Source organism: Podarcis cretensis (assembly GCF_951804945.1).
Source record: "Podarcis cretensis genome assembly, chromosome: 15".
Taxonomy (NCBI): Eukaryota; Metazoa; Chordata; class Lepidosauria; order Squamata; family Lacertidae; genus Podarcis; species Podarcis cretensis.
The window spans coordinates 22014948-22038649 of NC_137185.1; the positions used below are offsets into that span (position 1 = coordinate 22014948).

The 23702-nt window shown below is 44.5% G+C and overlaps 1 protein-coding gene across 2 annotated transcripts in view; it reads right to left on the bottom strand.

Moving 5' to 3' along the window:
- The window catches only part of GRAMD1B (GRAM domain containing 1B), a 214431-nt gene extending 201114 nt beyond the window's left edge, over window positions 1-13317 (bottom strand). The window contains exon 1 of one of the 2 annotated variants that reach the window (XM_079954674.1): window positions 12924-13317. Coding sequence is in view for 1 of the 2 variants with exons in the window: in XM_079954677.1 (XP_079810803.1) it covers window positions 12924-12949 (26 nt within the window). In the remaining variant the exon portion in view is untranslated. The remainder of the gene's footprint in view (window positions 1-12923) is intronic. The other variant, XM_079954677.1, reaches the window with a different exon arrangement.
- Between the last annotated feature and the right edge of the window lie 10385 nt (window positions 13318-23702).

The window sequence follows — 23702 nt, forward strand, 5'->3', positions numbered from 1 at the left end:
GGATTGGCAGAAATGACCGGCAGAATCCGCGACCAAGAGAAAGAGACTGTGGAAGAAGACTGGAAGAAATTTAAGATGTATCTTAAGAACTATTATAAAATTGAGGAGTGCTAAAATGCTGAGGGAAAAGAAGATGTAGAATTGCAGCGGGAAATTGTGTTTAATTTTAGGGTGGAATTGAAAAAGAGAATGAATTTATATTTATTTGGTTAAGAAGGGTTGCTGAATAATGGCTTATAATTAAGGATGCAAAAAGGGAAAGGTATGGGGAAGTCCGGGAAAAGAGGGTTATGGAAATAAGGTTAAGAAAATATGACTTTTTATGTTTGTTTTTATGTTGTTTTTGTTTATGCTAAAAATTTGGAAATTAATAAAAAATTTATTTAAAAAAAATAAAAAATAAAATGGAGAACAATAGGCCTGGGTGTGTGAGAGTATAAGCTGTCAGTGCTCCCTTTTTGGAGGGCTGCTTTGCGGGCGGGAATCCAGGGCCTCCTTGCAATCCGGGAGTGGGGGGAGTAATGCCACCCACATCAAGGGATCCCCGGCCGTGTCACGCCCCCCAACCAATCGGGTTGGCCTGAGGGCATGGCTATGCCTGTTTAAATTGTGGTGCAGCCAGGGAGCAGCCTCCTTTCTTCTGTACTTGTGTTTGTGTATTTATTTTGGGAAGCTGGGGGGGGGGGTCTGGGACCTCACCACGCAATTACAGAGATAGAGACATGTCTTTCTCTGTTCTGAACCCATGCTGTGATTTGGGACTTCCCTGGGAACCCGATGGAGAAGAAAGATCTGTTGGGCGTTAGTGCAGTAAACTCCTCCACGCTACACTCAGGTTGTTGTTTTTGTTGTTTAGTTGTTTAGTCGTGTCCGACTCTTTGTGACCCCATGGACCAGAGCACGCCAGGCACTCCTGTCTTCCACTGCCTCCCGCAGTTTGGTCAAACTCATGCTGGTAGCTTCGAGAACACTGTCCAGCCATCTCCTCCTCTGTCGTCCCCTTCTCCTTGTGCCCTCAATCTTTCCCAACATCAGGGTCTTTTCCAGGGAGTCTTCTCTTCTCATGAGGTGGCCAAAGTATTGGTGCCTCAGCTTCAGGATCTGTCCTTCCAGTGAGCACTCAGGGCTGATTTCCTTAAGAATGGAGAGATTTGATCTTCTTGCAGTCCATGGGACTCTCAAGAGTCTCCTCCAGGTTGTATATATGTGCAAATAAACCGCATGTGCTAAAGACACCACAGTCTCTTCATTCCAAGGAAACCAAACTTGGAGTAAGCAGAGGAACCAATGAATTCTTTCACTGCTCAGAGATTGCGGTGCATGCCACATTATGGCAAAACTGTAATCATTCACATGGGAGTGTCTCAACGTTACAAGCAGTTTATAAACTTTCTTCAAATCTTCCAACTCTGTCTTTAAGAATCTCTCATCTTTATCAGGTGAGCATCATCTGTCACCTCAAAATATCATTTTGTGAAACGTTTTGCTTTTGAATATTGATTGGCATAGTGAAAGCTACAGCTTCACTTGCTCTGCTTCTTTTTTCCAATTCTACCCACTTCCTTTCCCCCCTCACACTCAGTTTACTTGGGAGAACAAGCAAATGAATAAAGGAAGATTTTTTTAAAAACCCAATTAGGTGAAAGGGGATATTACTCACAGAAGGCGATCGCAGAGCAAATAGCTGGCCTTGGAACATTTCTATATGTGAATCCTCACAAACTAGAGATACAAAGGATGATTAATTTTGAAGTGGGCTGTCCGAAAAAAGAGTTGAAGAGATTATTTTTCTCTTCATTTCCTGGATGAGCACAATGAGGGTCAATTTAAAAAAAGCTAACAAAACCATCTCAGCTGCAAGTTGTTCCATGCCAGCATCTAACGAAAGCTCACATCCTGGGTTTGTAGAGATTTTATTATTGTTTCACTCAGCAGAGAAAAGGAACCTGGTGAGGAAAGGAGCTGGGAAGAATGGGGTGTTTGGTTAAGCCTTGTTTATCTGCTTAGCAGGATGGATCTGGATATTGGCAATGATCTAGCTCAAAATCAACATTTTCGCAGGGGAGCAAGGACAGGGGAAAGCAGTGCTGCTGTATCAGTGCCACAAAACCTGAAAAATCACATGTAAAGTATGTTTATTGAGACCCTCTTAGAGGGTTTCAGAGTCCCAAAAGGAACTGAGTGAAGTGTAGTTGAGCAGCCACTACAGATATAATCTCATTTCATTATAGGTTGTTGTTTTTTGTTTTTTTGAGAATTAGTGAGCCCATTTTGCTTTGCGGCTCTTTCTCTTTTTTTGTAATTTTGAAGCTTTTTATTTCTGCACACTTTGCCTGCGTAAGATTTTGTATGTATATTTCGTAGAAATAATTCTGCCCACAAGAAAGTGATATAGAACTGAGGGGAACAGATTAAGGACAAATTGAATGGCCACTTACCCATCGCCCAAAAAGAGGAAAGGCATCATCAAAAAGGAGGACAAAAGAGGACATACTTCAATATTTGTATGCACTGTTAGAAAAGTTAGTCGCACCCCCCCCCCACTCTCTGCTCGCAGTAACTAGATTATAGGGGGTTCCCGGCGCTCACCCAGGGTTTGTGCACCTTTGGAGAATTGAAGATGCAGCAGACTGTCATAGCTCTAAGAAATACAATTCATTCACATATTTACACCTTCAGTTTGCATGGAGGGAGTCCAGGTATTCCAGCCAGGTCCTCTCAGCAGGGCTTGTTCCCCACAGCAGTGCAGCACTGGAATCAAAGGCATCTCTCCCAACCAGGCTCCAAACAGCCTGCCCACGATGGATCTCAGTCTTTGTTCTCTCCCTCCTTCTTCCCAGCACATCTTGCTAAAGACACTCTTTTCCTGTCACCTCACACTCACTTACCTTGGCAGCCTCTGCCTTCCCAGGCTCAAGAACTCCTCTCAGATTAGCCTTCAACACCTTTTGTCATATTAACACCTCTGTCCCAGATGAGGCCCTGGCTTGGGATGGAAGCTTAGCCTGTATTTTTCCACTGGCCTGCAAACTTCCCTCCAATACTCCAATTTATCAAAATCCCACCATTTGCTAATTCATAGGGTTTAGGGGGTACCTCCTCCCAGCTCACATCACCACAGATACAAAATCAGATATCATTACTGTCAGGGGTTCAGGGAGAGAGGCGCAGAGGAGGGAGGAGACCGAGAGTGAGGGAGAAGGATTCCAGCCTGACGAGGAAGAGGACGACAATGACCCGAGATGGTCCATGAGTCCGTCCAGTGAATCGGAGGATTCCCAAAAGGGAGCCTCCCTGGTCAAGCCAAGGGGAGCCCAAGGGGGAAGCAGTCAGGAGCAGGGGAACGTAGGGGGAACCGCCAGTGGGAGTTGGAGATCGAGACCTGCTTCTCCACCGGAACGGAGTGAAGAGGGTGGAGTTACCAGTGTGTCGGGAGGAACAGAACAAGGAGCAGAGGGGGGAAGGAGATCGGGGCAAGACGTCCTGCCGGAAGGGGCGGAAAGCAGTACCGGGAGCAGTGTGGCTGTTGAAAGGAAGGTCAGGAGCAACGTACGCGCGCCAAGTTCAAATGTGGAGGCGCGCGGAAGTGGGGAGAGCTCTGGGGAGGAGCCTGGTGCTAAAGCACGAAGGAGGGGGCAGCAGGCAGGAGAAGACTCAGCCTCTGGGGAGTCCCGGAAAGAGGGAACACAGGGGGGCAGGAAGACCCTGCGGAAAAGGAAAGAGAGGAAAAGGTGGAGCAGCACAGGGCTCTTAAATTGGTGCAGGGGAGGGACGGACTCAGAGGGGACTTCTAACATCTAAGGGTAACAGATGCGGAGCCACGGAGTTTGGATGTAATGACGACAATGATCTTCAATAAAACCTTTTGTATATAACTTGGACTGGACTTCGGTCTCTTGTGAGCTGGGACCCAGGGTGGCTCTGACAATTACTATCATTTAAATAGAAATACAGCCCACCTTTCCATGGTGAGGTACATGGTGACTAGTGTGCTGGCTCAGGGGTAACCCAAGACACACAGTCCAGGTCCAGTCTAGAATCCAAAGGTTCCACTAGGAGTCAGTCCGACGGAGCCGAGGCAGGAAACCAGGCAAGGACAGGTACAAGATCTGGCATACATACAGCAATGTTGCTCCCGCAACCTGGGGCGGCGTCTGACAGCCTTTTATCTTTTTTGGGGTAACAGCCAGTCCTGATCCCCAGCGACGCACCTCCCTGTTTCGCCCGAAGGCAAGCACTCCTCCTGCGAGTACTCAGGTCTCTCCTTCTCTCAGACCTTAGTCTCTGCAACTCGGGAGACTTCGGTGGGTTACTAGACCCAGGGGCCGCCTAAGCCTCCCCTGACCAAACCGGTAGTGGAGCAGCTGTAAGTGATGGCCCAGCTGAAGGCAACAAGGTAATCCCTGCATCTGGAGCCAGGACAGGCTCAGGCCCCTGAGGCACCTGTGCAGACTGGGACTCTTCAGGATCAGGCCCCAGACTTGGTTCAGATGATGCCTGAGGCAAAGGATCCGGTGCAGACTGAGACCCCTCTGATTCCAAGTCCGAGCCTGAGTCCCAAGCCATCACAACTAGTGACCTGTCTGCAGTTCAGATAACTGCTGATGGGACAGCTTCAAGGCTCTTCTTGTTCTCATTTCTGTTGGTTCTTTATCGTTAAACCAGAGTTAGACCACACAGCCTTACAAACAGGCATCCCCTTTGGAGAGCTATCCTATGATAGCCCAAACAGAAGCCTATCCTTTGTAAAGCAGGAAACCAACCCACTCTGCTTTTCATGAGTCCATGGAGAAGTCATGGGCATATTTTGGGTTGGGGAAAAGAGATAGAATCATAGAAGCATGGAGTTGGAAGGGGCCACAAAGGTCATCTAGTCCAACTCCCTACAATGCAGGAACCCCCCCCCCAATGTAGGGCTTGAACCCACAACCCTGAGATTAAGAGTCTTCTGCTCTACCACCTGAGTTATCCCAGCACTGTCATCAGAGGAGGCTCTTTTAGTCATTCCACCACCTTCAGAAGTGTGGGAAATGGTGGCCAAAAATGGTGGCCTTCTAAATAAAGGTAAAGGTAAAGGGACCCCTGACCATTAGGTCCAGTCGTGGCCGACTCTGGGGTTGCGGCGCTCATCTCGCTTTATTGGCCGAAGGAGCCGGCGTACAGCTTCCGGGTCATGTGGCCAGCATGACTAAGTACCTATTTTTCTACTTGCACTTTGATGTGCTTTTGAACTGCTAGGTTGGCAGGAGCAGGGACCGAGCAATGGGAGCTCACCCCGTAGCGGGGATTCGAACCGCCGACCTTCTAATCGGCAAGTCCTGGGCTCTGTGGTTTAACCCACAGCACCACCTTGTGTCCCTGGCCTTCCACTAGCAGCCCCTAAATTGTGAAACTCCATCCCCACAGAGCTGTCACACAAAGGTGCAGTCTTCATAGTATAACTTTTCTTTGAAGACATACCTCTTTGCCCTAGTTATTGACAGCTAAGGTGTTTTGTGGGACCCAGCTCTTTGGTTTAATCTAAGCTATTTTGTTTTGTTTGTAACTGTTTTACATGGTTCCCCTCCCTGCCACCATCCCTAATTGTATATTGCGAACCTGAGACTTTATGGTGAAGGTCAGGTAAGAAACAGAATAAAAGAAATAAGACGGGAAGCTCTGCTGAAATCAGTTTTGACTTATTTTCAGCAAACGTGTTTATTTAGGATCAGAATGCCCTTCTCTTTTTCCCCCCAACATACATCCTGTCCCACATTTTAAATATGAGTTCTGCTCGGAAATCAAGCCTGTCATATCTAGTGGATTGTTCCTTTGGGATTCTGCTTGCTGAAAGGGGAAAGAGGGCAGGGAGGTTGTCTCAGCTAGAGAGCCTCTGGATTTTCCAACGTGCTTCATGTCACAACCATGAGTGTCACACCAAAAAGAGAGATGACAGACTGTTCTTTTGCATTAGCCTCTGCTTTTCATTTATTCAGAGGGAGGAAGATGGTCACAGTCACCCCAGATGTGCACCTTAATGAATGTCACAGAATGGCATTTCCAACCCCCCACCTATTTTTTTCCAACTGACAAAGAAAATACAACAGCACCAAGCAAGGTTGCAAAACCCATTTTGCTTCTAGAAGCAGAAAATGCAAATGGCTTGCTCCCTCCCACTCATTAACATGGAGCACTAATTAACATTGGATGCAGTCCAGAGGGATGTTCTCTTGTGCAAGCCCTGTTAAAACAAACAGGAGCTACAAGGAAATTACCAAACAGATTTTCCACACCTCCCAGGCACTCTGCAACATTAAAATCCCCTCTTCCGCAGGGTGCCAACTGATTTGAAGCAATGTAAGTCCTAGGGTGGCAGAACCCCTTGGCAAGTACTCAGAAGATTGAGCTGTTGATTTGGCAACAGAACTTGTAGCACTGTGGAGATGTTAAAGAAGAGGCTGGATAAAAACCAATCAGGGATGACTTAAGCCTTCCGGCGCAACAGGTTACACTTGATACCCTGCAGGGCCCTTCTAACTCTTAATATATTATGAGTCATCTCCAACATGGTAATAGAATTACAATGAATTCACACACCGTGATTTCACATGGCTCAGCAGCAAGGTGAATATCAGAAGAACACAGGTACAGCGTGGGAAGAGGATAACTGTGATGCATTTATCGTGTTTAGCATTGCAGAAAGTATGTGCAGCAAGGACAATCATGAAGCAAGGCTGTCCTGGTGTCAGGCTACTATGTATGGAAGAAGTGGCACAGCGAAGCACCTTGCTGGAACCATTTTGTGGGCGAGGTGATTGCATGCTGCATTGTGTTGGCAGCAAGTGCCTTTGAGTCAAAGCGCTGTCCGCCCAGGATTGAGGGCATGGGGCTTATTGTGGACAGACATCAGGAGTCCAGATATCTTGGCATTAAGGCAGCAGGTATTTTTTTGTGGGGTGCGTGTGTATGTGTGTGTGAAGGTGGCAGGCATGCAGAAGTATGCACAAAAATATATCCCCCCCACATACATTTTCTTTCCCCACAGCTGGAATACGTACAACAGCTATGGGTCAACCATTGTTGGTAAATGTGCCACAAATTAAGTCCATAGCACTGCTCTGTAGGATAGTGCCCAGAGCCGGCCCATACATTAGGCAGGGTGAGGCAATTGCTTCAGGTGGCAGAAGCCTCCCCATGGGTACCCCACCGGCTCTGCTACATTCACTGCTTGCGGAGAGGTTTCTCCACCATTGGCACCGATTTTGGGCAAGATTGCATCTGTTTGGGGTGAAATTTCACCCCAAATTGGTTTGATTTTGCTCCAAATCAGCACCAATGGCAGTGCTGCTTCTCTGCCAGTAACAGATGCAGCACAATGTGTGGTGGCAGCAGAGGAGGGAGCAAGCACTGTATTTTTCACACTATAAGACGCACCAGATCACAAGACGCACCTAGTTTTTGGAGGAGGAAAACAAGAAAAAAATATTCTGAATCTCAGAAGCCAGAACAGCAAGAAGGATCGCTGCACAGTGAAAGCAGCAATCCCTCTTGCTGTTCTGGATTTTGGGATAGCTGCGCAGCCTGCATTTGCTCCATCAGACGCACACACATGTTCCCTTACTTTTTAGGAGAGAAAAAGTGAGTCTTATAGAGCAAAAAATAAGGTAGGTAGGAGCAAGTAGGTGGTTATTCCACAGCCCACAGAAGCTGGGGTGGGGGGCAACAAACCTGCGTACAGATTAGAACATCCACTGGCCTGGGTATAGTGTGGGTCAAGCCTCCATTATTCCTTGTCTCTACTACACTTACTGATGTCTGTTTTTCCAGACTCTGCAAATGACACCCATTAGTGGGGTACTGGGGACGCGGGTGGCGCTGTGGTGTAAACCACTGAGCCTGACGCTTGCCGATCGGAAGGTCAACGGTTCGAATCCCCGCGCGGTCCCAGCTCCTGTCAACCTAGCAGTTCAAAAGCACGCCAAGTGCAAGTAGATAAATAGGTACACCTCCTGCAGGAAGGTAAATGGTGTTTCATAGAATCATAGAATCATAGAGTTGGAAGAGACCACAAGGGCCATCGAGTCCAACCCCCTGCCAAGCAGGAAACACCATCAGAGCACTCCTGACATATGGTTGTCAAGCCTCTGCTTAAAGACCTCCAAAGAAGGAGACTCCACCACACTCCTTGGCGGCAAATTCCACTGTCGAACAGCTCTTACTGTCAGGAAGTTCTTCCTAATGTTTAGGTGGAATCTTCTTTCTTGTAGTTTGGATCCATTGCTCTGTGTCCGCTTCTCTGGAGCAGCAGAAAACAACCTTTCTCCCTCCTCTATGTGACATCCTTTTATATATTTGAACATGGCTATCATATCACCCCTTAACCTCCTCTTCTCCAGGCTAAACATGCCCAGCTCCCTTAGCCGTTCCTCATAAGGCATCGTTTCCAGGCCTTTGAGCATTTTAGTTGCCCTCCTCTGGACACGTTCCAGTTTGTCAGTGTCCTTCTTGAACTGTGGTGCCCAGAACTGGACACAGTACTCCAGGTGAGGTCTGACCAGAGCAGAATACAGTGGCACTATTACTTCCCTTGATCTAGATGCTATACTCCTATTGATGCAGCCCAGAATTGCATTGGCTTTTTTAGCTGCCGCGTCACACTGTTGGCTCATGTCAAATTTGTGGTCAACCAAGACTCCTAGATCCTTTTCACATGTACTGCTCTCAAGCCAGGTGTCACCCATCTTGTATTTGTGCCTCTCATTTTTTTTGCCCAAGTGCAATACTTTACATTTCTCCCTGTTAAAATTCATCTTGTTTGTTTTGGCCCAGTTCTCTAATCTGTCAAGGTCGTTTTGAAGTGTGATCCTGTCCTCTAGGGTGTTAGCCACCCCTCCCAGTTTGGTGTCATCTACAAATTTGATCAGGATGCCCTTGAGTCCATCATCCAAGTCGTTGACAAAGATGTTGAATAAGACCGGGCCCAAGACAGAACCCTGTGGCACCCCACTAGTCACTCTTCCATGCACTGCTCTGGTTTCACCAGAAGTGGCTTAGTCATGCTGGCCACATTACTCAGAAAAACTGTCTGTGGACAAACGTCAGCTCCCTCAGCCAGTAAAGCGAGATGAGCGCCACAACCCCAGAGTCATTCGCAACTGGACTTAACTGTCAGGGGTCCTTTACCTTTACCGTTTTACAAAGTCCACATATATATTATGGCACACATCACCATCCTCATAAATAGCAATAATAATAACAACAACAACAGCCCACCCTTGCTGCTAAGGTCCCAGGGTAGGTTACAATTAAAACACAATGTTAAAAACAGTTTAATACAACTTATAATCATGTAATTAAGGTGTGTCCTAAAAATATATATCTCAGGTGTCAAAAGCCAGGGTCAGGATGTGCATCTATAAAGAAGGTACCAGAGGCTCCTCTGTGGAGAGTTCCACAGCTTAGGGGGCACCACAGATAAGACCCTCCCCAGGGCCACCACCAAGAGGTTCTTCACACAGCACATGGTTCACCTATGGAACTCACTCCCACAGGACGCAGTGATGGCCACCAACTTGGATGGCTGTAAAAGAGGATTGCACAAACTCATTGAAGATAACGCTATGAAAGGCTACTAGCTCTGCCTCTACAGTTGGAGGCAGGATCCTTCGGCATACCAGTTGCTGGAAACCACAAAAGCAAAGAGTGCTTCTGCACTCAGGTCCTGTTTGCAGGCCTCCCATGGGTGCCTGGCTGGCCACTGGTCTGCAGAAAGCACAGTTCAAATTCACACTGAAGATCTAATCCACCAGTTTTACGGCTTTCAGCACAAAAGAGCAATGTTGCCAGCATCAAGTCTGGTCTCTTCGGGCTTCCCCAAGCAAACAGACCAGGGCCTTGGTAAAAGGCTGAATGGTCTGGAAGCAGCCATTGAACACAAAGCCACAGACTTCAGCTTGGCAGCCAAATAGCCTGGCTGCTTGGCTGCCATACCCTTTTCTATGGAAAAAAAACAGGTAAGTCTGTCTATTTTAGAAGTTAGTAAATATTCCCCTCTGTTAAGTTTTACAGTATTTTTTTTCAGCTCCTTGTACTGATTTAGGCCACATTTACACCATACATTTAAAACACCATGATACCATTTTTTTCAATCAATCAATCAAATACCTTTATTGGCATCACAGTATAAAATGTTTCAAGTAATTGGAATAATTAAAAAGACAAGGGTGAAGCTATCAAGGGTTATAAGCTCACACTATGGTCGTGTGCATTTGGATATTCTGCTATGCTTTGTCTATTTCCTGTAAGGATAGTTCGTTGGGAACACTTTTGGATAAAATTGTGGCTAAAAAGGAAGCTACTAAAGCAGTCATATCTTTGCCCCGATCTGTCAGGAGAAACCTTATTTGGCTTCTTCTCAGAGTTGTGGGCTGGAGGTCCAACATTTTGCTCAGCATCAGTTGGCAAGGTCATGATACCACTTTAGACAGCCTGGGAACTGACCAGTGGGTCTCTCTTTTAAAATTTCATTGATAACATACAAAGGTCTCGTCCACACCTCTGCTTGTCTCGTGCCTAGAAAGCACTGGTCCATAGCTCTGGGAGGGGAATAGGGACCTTCTAGCAACATTCAGCTCCCTGAACAAACTACAGCTCCCATAACTCTTCAGGAAAAACCATGGCTGTTTAAAGTGATATTATAGGTCTTCAAATGTACAGTGTGAATGTGGCAATAGTGTGCTCTTTCCCTACACAGGCAACTCCCCTCAGCTTCTTTCTTCCATCTATGTAAGCTTTTTTCCTACTTCTGTCATTCATTTACTCAGTGCCATTAGCAAAACAGCTCAGACCAGAAGGATCAAATGAGTATGCACCACACTGTGATACGTCTTCTCATGGACACATAGAGTTTGACCTGACTGTACAGGACAGGTCCACTTGTTTTAGGATTGAATCATATCCCACCTGTGGCAGCTTGCCAAATACATTCGGAAAAGGATGCTGGGCCCAGGTGTTTACAAGTAACCCGTATTTCCATTGTGAAGCACCCACTCTTTGCTTTGTGCTTCCTTTCAGAGCTTGCATACGAATTATCATTGCTTGCCCCCAGCTGAACTCTGAGCAGTCTGAAACAGAGTGATCTGACCACCCAATGCTAATAAGGGGGAAACTATCCCCAGCTTGCAGAATAAATGAACAGTATGGAGCAAGCAGCATGTTCTGCATGCAAAAATATATTACTGACGGGTTTGCCTCAGACCTCAAAAAGGGAAAGTGTTTTATATATTCATAGAGACTGCATCTCTTCCAGGAATCCCAACAAAGTGTGCTGCTGAATTTGCAAAACATTTTTACCCGACTCTAGATGAAATAGGAACAAGGAAGGAGAGGGGGCTGGAAACCATGCAAAAAACATTACTGAATTCATTAAAATGTTTGTTTCAGCTAAGAAGATCCATCTGTTCAGGTTTGCAAATTCCAACTGTACATACTCTTTATTAAAAAAAAAAAAGGCTCACTGTACTGCAAATGAGCATGCAGCTCACAGTAAAACATATATTTGATAGATTTTTATGCATGGAAAGAAACCTTGAAAATTTCACCAAAGATTTGCTCAGTTGAATTTTGTGAACACTGCTCTATTGCATGGCTTGCCTTTTTGAAAAAAAACAACAGGGTTAAATGAGTTGACAGTGGAGGAGACAGGAACTAGGGAAGGAAAGATGTAGGTGTATGGCTTAGCTCTCTAACTCCCCCAGACAACAACTACTGGAAATCCTATCCTGATTTAAGAACTGAGACTTCAGCAGATACTGCTTTCATGTTTTCTGAGTCACCCAACCTCCACACAAAAATTAGCCCCTTGACCCCTTTAACCAAAATACATCTTGCAGATGACACTGGATATAGCTCAGGTTCATGTATTTGCACATAGTTTTCTATATGCAGCCTGACATAGATCCTCAAAATACAGAAGCTCTGACCACAAGCTGGTGGTGGATGGAAGAGGGAGTTGTTTTCTGACATCCATTTACAGACCCACCTTTCGCTGCCAGAATCACCTTTGAGTTGTACAAGAGGAACACTTCATTGTGGCTATTTTTGCTATGTTTTCAGAGCACTGCAGGATGAAAGCTGCTATTCTTAAAAAAAAAAAAAAAATCACTTTTTAATCCAAACCTTTCACTGTTGTATGCAAACTAAGCAGTATTTGCCTTAACGTGTGGCTTATTATGTTGATTGCTTTAATTACAGTACCTGAAAAAAAGATAGGGACATCCTATCCATTTTTGGGTGCAACACTATAAGGGCTCAAGTATAAAACATGAAACTCTATAAACTGTCTTTTGTCCTTTTCTTTAAAGGCACAGCTGAAATATTAACTAGACTATGGAAAGCTTGGTTTCTCAAGTCAGGACATTAGTGGGAGCAAGTCTTTTGCACCATTTACTTAAACGTTAAATGCAAGTATGCTTGTTTCCTGGTAATTTACCTGAGGACCAGACATTTGGTTACACCTGTTTCCTACAAGACCATCATCAGCAAACACATAAAAGTCAGTCATCCTACACCTTTTATTTATTTTTATTTTTTTGGCAGTAAGTCCATGTTAATAGCTTTACCACAACGTCTGGCAATAACTTTGAGGTTCCAGGAATAGACAAACATGTTAGATAAGACATTTGAACTACCACACGGGCACCTCTCAGATTAAACCATGCAAATATATATATATCTTGTCAAAATGATGCATGCTTTTTGGATTGTTGTTTTTATAGCAAAAAAAGACTAAAAAACAATTAAGTTATATACCTGGTTCCACAGCCAGGGGGTGGAGAGAGAACCGGTTCCAATCTCCCCAGTGTGAAAGAGGCACAATGCCAAGCTTGTATGTGGTCCCTAGGGATGCTAACTGGAATGCTTATAGTAACACTGAGAAGGCTTACCTTCTTCGGCTCTGAAAGGCACTCATTCATCCAGACAACCTGAGGGAGTCCTGTCAAAAATCCATCTAAAAGGGAACTCCTCACAGCAGCATCCCCCACTCCTCAGTTAAATCCCAGCCATGTGTGAAGAGAGCAGGAGATTCTCCAGCTGGATGCACAGATAAGGCTTGCAAAAGGAAGTTTTTGCTGTATGTAAGCCTGGATCTTCAAATGTGGAAAGCTCAAACCACAGGCTCCTGGTGGACAGATGAGTGAACCGTTTCTCTTAACATCCAGTAACACATCCACCTTTCACTGCCGAGAACACCCTCTGCCTCCATGAGAGCTCTTCATTTTGTTAACTCTTGGCTGGCTGAAGGATACAAGGAGGCAGCGTGCCTGTGAGTGTGAGGTCTCCCCATATTTTCCAGCACAAACACACTCAACTCGTCTCCCTCGATGTCCTCTCCCCAGGATGCTGCAGCTTTTAGTAATGTGATCTGAGAAAAATAGCAACAATAAAGAGAGATTTAAAAGGGATCTGGCAGAGAACACAGGCAGCCCTGCTGAACAGACCTACCAAGCTGTGACTGATAAGGTCTGGCTAGAAGGCTATTATTAGAAAGGTGCAAGCTAACAACCAAAATTATCATCTTTTTTTCTTTTTTTTTAATCTATCAGGCTTGAGGAGGGGAAGAAGGAAAGAGGAGGTGGCTGCATGCAATCCTGGAATGAGTGGGTGGGAACAGTGCATCTGGAACAAGCTCTTCTGTGAACAGTTTGTTTAAGGATCATGATGGCTCAGGTGTTTACTCAGCATGTGGGTAGCATTGGGGTGGGGGCGAGGTTGATTAGATCTCTAGACACATGCAAAAATAAGGCTGGTTCCCCACCCTGCTCTTTCTGTTTCTATTGACCTTTCTGAGCTTCCCTGCTTATGAGTTTGCAGTTTGGCCATGCAGCAGAGTGGTTAGTAGCCTCAGAAGCCTGAGAAAGCCACTTCCGGCCTGCCCAGGAGGTGGGGTTGCGGGCTTCACGTCCACCCCCACGTGAGCAGGGGCTGGTTTCGGCCCCCGCCAAAACAGGGGAATCCCGGCCGGGTCTGCCCCCACAGCCAGCCAACCGGCTGACTGGGAGGGGGGCGTGGCCGCCCCTATTTAGGGCCGGCGCAGAGGGGGCTCGCCCTCTTTTCGCCGGCTAGCCCTCACGTTTTCCCACCCTCCCTCCCTTTAGGCAGGCTTTAGGTAGGTCTCTGACTTTGCTATGGACTTCAGTCTGTCGCCGCAAGGGGCATGGTAGGAATTTTTCCCAATTGGCAATTTGTAGCCTTTTGGTTTTTTGCCTACCTCGTAGCAACTCGTCACAACTTTTCAGCATTGGCGGTAGGCATTGGTAAGAAGGGGATAAGAGGATGTGTGGGGGGAGGAACGCCATCACCTCCCCCCAGTGAGCGAAGGGTGGTCCGTTAAAGGACTCCAGGGGCGTGGCCCTGTCTGAAGCCTATGGAGGTGTGGGCCAAAGGCACGCCCCCAAGCGGTGACCTGGGGGAGCTCCTAGTCGATGTGCCTTGGCAGGAGACTCCCCCGATAAAGTGTTAACCCTTCCCGTGTCTCCAGCAAATGGGCTGGAGCCGGATAGTCGATAGGACCAATGCCTAAGCCAATGCCTCTCATTCCTGAATTCAATAAAGTTGTGGCCTAATTCGCCCAATTAACCTTAAATTATGGTGTCTCGTGTCTTTATTTATCCTGGTGGGGGGCGGGAACTCGCCATGCAAAGATCTGAATAGGTTACCTTACTCCTAGTGCAGTTAATGATATTAGAGCCAGGAGGGGAGAATCATGTAGCATTTGTAGGACTGAACAGAAATCTAGTGTTCTGCTCACTGATTTTGCCTGCAATGTCCATTTTTGTTTTTTAATCTGATGTACTGTTTGTCATATGCATTCCTCCAAGCAGGTTATTTCAAAATAGTCCAACAGAAGACATAACCATAGAGGCAGAGTGTTATGTACTGAGTTGAATAGGATCCAAACTGCAGCAGTCTGATTGGTCCTAGAACAATAGGATCCAAATTGCAGCAGTCTGATTGGTCCTAGAACAATAGGATTCAGAATGCAGCAGTCTGATTGGTCCTAGAACAATGCAGCAGTATGATTGGCTGGCAGGAACCACCCAATCATGCTCCAGAGATAAGTGAATCCACAACCTGATTGGCTTACAGTAGAATTCCAGAATTAGCCAATCATGTGCAGCCTATTGTGTAAATAATGTATATAAAGCAGATACTTTGAGGGGACATTCATTCATTCCTCCTCACCACTATGAGCTGAATAAAGAGCATGAAATCACTTTGCGACTCTGAGTATATTTCACAGAGCATAGCTATTGTGCCTATAAGTTGTCCAATCCTCCTTTAAAGCCATTCAAGTTGTTAGCCATTGCTGCGTCCTGTGAGAATGAGTTCCATAGTTTGACTATGTGCTGTGTGGAGCACTTTCTTTTATTTCCAGAGATCATCACACATGTAGTTTAGATTCTTTCCTTTGGAGACTCCAGTAGAATGATGTGAGCATTCCTTTTCAGCTAAAATGGCACAGGCTTCCCAGGTTTGCTAAATGTAAATACAGCCCAATCCAAAAGAGAGCAGAGTATTTCTTCTCTTCCAGAAGATGTACAACTGAGAAGTCACATTTTGCCTCCCTGACCACATAGTTACTGGCATGAGAAGGAGTTGCACTTTAAAAAACAGATTGCCGTTTCTTTTGCATTTACAAATATATACAAAACCATGCCTTGTTCTTCAGCAGTTCCAGACCTGAGAGCTTTAATGCTGCCACCTTGGAACTAAAAAAAGCTCTTCACATTAGTTCAGTAACATTTACTTTTGGAAACTGAGAGTACCACATATTGACTGTGGTCACAGAAGAAAAGTAATTGCCTCTGGTTCTGCACCAGTGGAGGATGATTCTTACAGGGGAAAAGGAGATTGTTTAAACTGTGGCACTTTATTCCAAAGAGTCTGGAGAGCTGTATGATGCAGCGTATATCTACCATCCAAGTGAGACATTTCATCACCGGCCACAATCTTGGGATGGCTCCCCAGTGCCAGAATCTGATCATCTTGTAACAATTCTGCACTGTTCTGCCACTGCATAGTACCAGGTGCACACAACTTCTGGTGAGATAGGGTTTGTGAGAAGTGGCAAAATGTGAGCTGATGGGTGCAATGGAATGCTGTGCCACCAACAAGAACACAGAGCCCTTTAGCTGAGTCCAGTCTCTCCTAGTTTCATGTATTGTTATTCAGGATGCAGCCACTGTAGTGCTTGGCTCATGGAATGAGAAGCATGAAAATATTTCCTGTATTTTTGTCTCACTTTTCAGACAAATATTGTTTTCAAAAGTAGCTTACACCAATTTTTAAAAAATGAGAGACAGGCTCAAACAAGAAATAAAAGGGAATGCAGAGAAGAAATATGTTAACTGGACAATGCTAGATTTATTATTGTTGTTGTTTAGTCGTTTAGTCGTGTCCGACTCTTCATGACCCCATGGACCAGAGCACGCCAGGCACTCCTGTCTTCCACTGCCTCCCGCAGTTTGGTCAAACTCATGTTCGTAGCTTCGAGAACACTGTCCAACCATCTCGTCCTCTGTCATCCCCTTCTCCTTGTGCCCTCTATCTTTCCCAACATCAGGGTCTTTTCCAGGGAGTCTTCTCTTCTCATGAGGTGGCCAAAGTATTGGAGCCTCAGCTTCACAATCTGTCCTTCCAGTGAGCACTCAAGGCTGATTTCCTTAAGAATGGAGAGGTTTGATCTTCTTGCAGTCCATGGGACTCTCAAGAGTCTCCTCCAACACCATAATTCAAAAGCGTCAATTCTTCTGCCTTCTTTATGGTCCAGCTCTCACTTCCATACATCACTACTGGGAAAACCATAGCTTTAACTATACAGACCTTTGTTGGCAAGGTGATGTCTCTGCTTTTTAATTTATTTAATTTTTAATTGTTAAGATTTATTATTATTATTACTTATTATTACATTTATGTCCCACCTTTTCTGCAAGGAGTTCAAGGTAGCAGATACACATCTCTCCTCCCTTATACCCTCACAACAACCTTGTGAGATAGGTTAGGCTGAGAAAGAGATTGGCCCAAGATCACACCCAGTGGGCTTCATGGCTGACGTGATTTGCACCCTGATTTCCCAATTCCTAGTTGGACACTTTAACCCAGACATAGGCAAACTTGGCCCACCAGATGTTTTGGGACTACAACTCCCATCATCCCTGACAACTGGTCCTGTCAGCTAGGGATGATGGGAGTTGTAATCCCAAAACATCTGGAGGGCTGAGTTTGCCTATGCCTGCTTTAACCCTTGCATAGCATGGTTCTCAAAAAGATGGGTTACAACCAGGCACTTATATCTGGTTGAGGCCAGGCTGGTCTTGCCTTGCTGGGGGTCTTCCTTGGACAGAGGTGCTGCCACGGACCCAGAAGTCCTTGTCCATCTGGTAGGTGGCAGAGACCAGAATGTTCTTCATTTCACTTATTCAGTCCTAAGGCAACAGACATACTTGACAAATGCTCCTTATGGCAGTGACTGGTTAAACATCTGCTCTTTCTTTGGCCCATGGATGGAACCAGGTAGGTCTTGTGATCTTTTCCCTAAGAGGCAGGGGATACCATTTCCTATCAACCCTTGTTCCTCCAGCTGGTGTGATAGGTAAAAAGGGTGCTTCCTCTCACATCTGCAGTCCCCAAGCAATTGGCTATTGGAGGTGAGGCTGCACTGACATTGCTGTTTACTCTATTTATTAATTTATTTTAACTGTTCATTCTTTTAACTGTTCATTACCGTATATGTGAGATTTTACATGATGTAAATGCCCCTTTCTGAAAACTAATGGAATATGGCACATGCTTGGTGCTCATTTACATTTTATTTGCTTAGGGCAAAAATCCATTTGCAGCCCCCTTTTGCTTGTAAAATTGTGGGAGCAAAGTGACAAAAATTGGGGCAGAATACCAGCATGCAGTTATTTTCCTGTCATTTTCATGGGGGAATCATGAAGGGAACAGAAGCATGCATGTGCCGAAAGGGTGGGGGTGTAGCAATGCTGTCCAATGACATTTGTTGTTGTGTGATGCCACACACACTGGTGTGGATGGTATTTAGCACAACTTGCTGATATATCAGTCAAAAAGCCACATTTCCATAACTCAACAGCTGCTGCAGTGTGACAGGAATGTTAGAAAACAGGACAAAAGTGCCAGCATTATAATCAGGAAAACAAATGCAACGTTCCCCACCTCTGAATGTGCCCTGGGTGTTTTTTCTGGCAGGGAGGGGAGAAACAGCCCTGTCTTTAGCATATGCGCCCCCAAATTTAGTTTAGCCCCCAAATTAACTTTCATTATGCTTATGTCAGACACCACACTTATGTCTTATCTCTTGTTTACGAAAGAAGGGAGGAAAAAGAAACACACTTTTTTATTTGCTCATTTATTTACAATACACTTATACTTAGGTATACACCACCACCACACTTAAACTTATAACTATTGTTTAGGCACCTACTTAGGAGAAACACCAGTCATGTCAAAGGTTCCGCTGCCACATAGCAGCTCAATACAATACATAACATAATATTTTGATGTAAGAGTTAATTTCGTGTGCACGGCGCCATTGAGAATGACAAGCGCCGTTGTTGAGTCTGACAAGTGCTGCTGCTGGCGCGGCACATCTTTGGTAAATGAGTGCACAAAGTCAAAAGTCCTTTAGTGAAATGTAGGTATACATTTCGGTAATACAGTGGTACCTCGGGTTAGGTACTTAATTCGCTCTGGAGGTCCGTTCTTAATGTGAAACTTCTTAACCTGAAGCACCACTTTAGCTAATGGGGCCTCCTGCTGCCGCCACGCTGCCAGAGCACGATTTCTGTTCTCATCCTGAAGCAAAGTTCTTAACCCGAGGTACTATTTCTGGGTTAGCGGTGTCTGTAACCTGAAGCGTCTGTAACCCGAGGTACCACTGTACTTAGGTATAAATGTATTTTGTTTTTCTAGCTTGATCAAAATTATTTATTATTTCATAACAGGTAGATAGTTAAGAGCTTAGGTGGCTTCAGCGGCAGGTGCCTGGTGCCCCCCAGAATTCGGCACCCAGGTGCCCCCCACCCCTTGCACCCCCGGGTAAAGATGGCCCTGGGGAGAAGCAAGAGCCGCTCCATCTCTTGCTGATGAATGGGGTCAGGCTGGCCTTCTTCCCTTGACTGGGATATCCTTCCTGTTTCACCTTTTAAAATGATTTTCCATTTAACAGTGGGTGAAAATCACATAGCAGTAAGAGTCACCTAACATGATAACAAGAGATTGTCAAAAGGCACTTGTATTCAATAATGCTAAACCGGAGCCAATTCTAACAGCAAGGGTTCAACAGCAGATACACATATTCCACCACTGTTTAGCAGAGGTCAATTCTATTCAAGACAAGAAGAGAGTGCTTAATTAAATCATGTTTAATATTTACCTATTATTATTATTCTACAGAATCACATAATAAAGTGAGATTAAATACAGGGGAGAAATCTTTTATTGAGATAAGGTAAAGGTAAAGGTACCCCTGCCCGTACGGGCCAGTCTTGACAGACTCTAGGGTTGTGCGCTCATCTCACTCTAGAGGCCAGGGGCCAGCGCTGTCCACAGACACTTCCGGGTCACATGGCCAGCGTGACGAAGCTGCTCTGGCGAACCGGCACCAGAGCAGCACACGGAAACGCCGTTTACCTTCCCACTATAAAGCGGTCCCTATTTATCTACTTGCACTTAATTGTGCTTTCGAACTGCTAGGTGGGCAGGAGCTGGGACCGAATGACGGGAGCTCACCCCGCCCCGGGGATTCGAACCGCCGACCATGTGATCGGCAAGTCCTAGGCACTGAGGTTTTACCCACAGCGCCACCCGCGTCCCTTTATTGAGATAGCTTGAACAAAAAGAAGATACTGACCACAAGGTGCATTTAAATGAAAAATGGCTTCTGCCCAGTTTTAACTGTGTCTCATCAGGAAACATTGATTCCATTTTAAGAGCCAGTTCAGACTTTTAAGTGGCACTCACAGTTGCAGAAGCCACACTGCCACTTATACAAGAGTGAAAGGAAGAAGTATAGCAACAAACAATTGGGAATGTATGGTGGAGATGTTCCAGGGAGGTGTGATTGACTGGGTGCTAACTGGGTGCTTGAAAACACATGCCTTGCCACCAATATAGTTTATGGCTGCAGGAAACAAAGCATGACATCCCTATGAGGTGCTAATTGACTCCAAATGACAATCTTATCACCAGTTGTGAGAATATCTTCAGGGTCTGTCATCCTCCACAGTGGAGAATAAAGAGATTCCAGACCTGAATAAATATACAGCACTCTTATATATAGCTTGTTTAGGTTGCCTCTTATGACTACTGTCAGTTCAACAATGCAGACAACTTTGGGTTCACTGGTAGAAGCAATAAAGGGCTAAATGTGAAGCAGTTATCTTTTCATACATCATTTTGCTTTGTCCTGTTGGCAACTATCTTGGGGTAGATATAATATGGGACCCCTCCTTATGCCCTTTATACAGCGCATTCCTGATTATTTCTGCTCATGATGCTATGGGAGCAGTCACACGTGATCTTGCTTTCAATACTGTTTCAGCCTGCAAAGGTTTTGGTTAGTTACACTGCTTTTTATATCACACATGTTCCTGGTTTCATTTTGCCCTGTGTTTCTAGCACACAGAAATGATGTGGTAGCATAATTGGGGGAGCATCGCAGAACAAACCAAAGCAGAATAAACCTACCACTCGCCTGCTTTTACTGTGCCAATAATATTTTGCAGGATATCCCTACAATAAACCACCAGTCTGAAGGGGCCCAGGGTAATCTCCAAAGTTTGTTGTTTTGCTTTGCCGCAGACACGTTTTTCTGCCTTAGGTTTTTGTTTTTTTAAAAACTAATGTGTATCTGTAAAAGTGCATTGCATAAACAGTTTAAAAATACCAGAGTTCAATTTGTAAAACCACACCAAACAAAGAAACTTGTCTTTAAAGCATTAACAAAATAGTTACATCAGAAATCAATTTAAGTACATTACGACAAAAAGGCATGTATAATAGGAAGAGGAGGTGGCAGTGGTGGAAATTGGGCTTTATTTATATGTATGAAGAATAGTGACCAGCTTGCCACAAACCGATGTGCTAGTAATCCCTATGAATTCCTCACAATGGGTCAAAGCAAACTAGACTGTGGTCCCAGTGCAGACTGGCTTTTTCAATGGATGTTAGCACAATTGAGCAGTGTTTTGTTTTGAATTATCTTATTCAGAACTACATTAGCCGCCCAGCAAAAAAGATGCAGGTTGCATTTGTCCATCAACTCTATGATTCTATGATTCTATGATCTCTCATCTGCCTGTAATTCTGTTCACAAGCAGTGTCTAAGGGGAGGGTGGGGGAGAACAAGCAGTCACCTGGTTGGATAAAGGACTGCTGCTACTTCTACAACAGCTCTATTCCAATACTGATGTTAGGATTCAAAATGAATTTGCATCTTTTCTTTCATATTCTTTTTCCTTTTTCCTTTTTTTTCTTTTCTTTTTTTGTATCATGGGCTGTAAAACAAGGTTGCATTTTGGCTTTGCTATTACTTAATGACCACATAAATGTTGCAGGAGCTCTCTTCTGCTCCCTAGTTGGTAATCAAAGCATTCCAGTGCCACTTTATGCAGACAATATGACTCTTATTTCATTATCCCATGTAGATATGAAATGACTCTCCTAATTTGGAAGTTGTTCTAAGTAGGAAGGTTTATCTGTCAATAGCTGCAAGCGGTGGCAGTTGCCAAAAGGCCTCCAGCGATATAAATGGGTTCTGGACAACTCAAACAGTATCGCTCATTTAAGTACTTAGGGCTTCATTTTTTTAGAAGTCATTTTATTATGCTAAGGGTCAACATTTGAACCAACAATAAGCTTTTGCTGCTAAAACTGCAAAGTGCTTGTTATATGGTACAGTAATTTGAGGTAGATGCAGCAGGGATGAATTGAATACAATTCAAAATAAATTCTCATGGGCACTGCTTGGGAATTCAACATAGTACTACTCTTGGTGCATGACTTAGGTCTCCATTCTCTAAAAGCACACATTCACAAATCCATAATTTTATATGGAGTGGGGTTCTCAGTCATGCCAGGCAACATTTAGCAAAACTGTGCTTTTAAGAACTGCAGAATAGAAAACACTGGGCAAAACGTTGCAGTGATGAGTTATTCAGTTTCCCCTGCAATGTCATTTCAGGTTATTTCTTTTGGAAGTTTGGGTGTTTGCTGAGAGAGGTTAAGACAGATAGAATAAGGGGGCTCCAGCTTCCCAGACAATCCCTGTACATTTATTTTGGACCAGATCCAGGTGCTCTTGGAAGAAGCTGATTTCCTAGATCCATTTCAATTGGGGTTTTGGCACATAAACTGCTTTGGTCACCCTGGATGTTGACCTCTGTCAGGAGAGAGACAGGGAAAATGTGTCGTTAATTCTCCTCAACCTCTCAGTGGCATTCACCATGGTATCCTTCTGGAGCAGCCATCCAAATTAGTATATTTTATATCAATCTATATTATATAGTATTTGTTACATTACAAGTGTTATTAGAATCCTGCTAATGTTGTATCTGCTTACAGTGGTCTCCTAAATAAATTATAAATTTTCCCCATTCTTTTTTAAAGTTTTTGTCCTCTTGGTTCTTTAGTTTTCCGGTTAGCTTTGCCATTTTGGCATAGTCCATCAGCACTTAGCTTGCCATTCCTCTCCGGTAGGGACTTTGTCTTCTTTCCATTTCTGGGCTAACAGCATCAGATCAGCTGTTGGCCCATACATAAAAAGTCTTTTCTGATCTTTTTGGGATGTTGATACCTATAATTCCTAATAAAAAGGCTTCTGGTTTTTTAACAATGTTTTTTAAATATATTTTTTTCATTTCATTATGTATCATCCCCCAGAAAGCTTTTATTATCTTACATGTCCACCACAAATGATAAAAGGTTTTTTTTTTATGATGAGCAGGCAGGGATTTAGCAAGACTCAGCCTGTCCTGAGAATGGCTTCCACTTGAAAACCTTTTGGCCAACCCTTTTCTCTCATGACACTGTAGAAAGGGTTTTTGTGCATGAGACTTTCTACTCAGAAGGCCATTTGAAATGGGTTCAATGTAAGGGTGAGAAATGACATTGGGTTCTGGGGCAGTTACATGTAAGGGTGTCTTCCACTAGGACCAACATTTCTGCTAAGGGATATGTTTTATGAGCTTTTATTATATAACCACCTGAGACAGAAATATGTCATATTTAGTATGTGGATACAGTATAGCCGGGAAATGAAAACAAGATCAATACAGACATTCTATGCTACACCCACCCACTCCACTACCTTAATGCAGTCACACAGCAAGGCAGCTTTTTAGCATTACAGCTTGACTTAGTTCAGCTTCTTGATGACACTGTTACCTGACATCAACATATCATCCTTTTGGAAACAAAAAAATGGAGCACGGCTTCTTGATGATGATGTTGTTGTTATTATCAGACATCAATATGCAAACAAATATGGAGCAGCATGGCCATTTAGCATACTTAACACCAGCTGCTTCCCAAGACTGTGCCATATAACAAAATAAGAACCCAGGCAGATTACTGTTTCAGAGAAACAAGCTGTACCCTGTAAAGGAAAACAATTGCTCAAGGGGCAACGGCAGTAAACA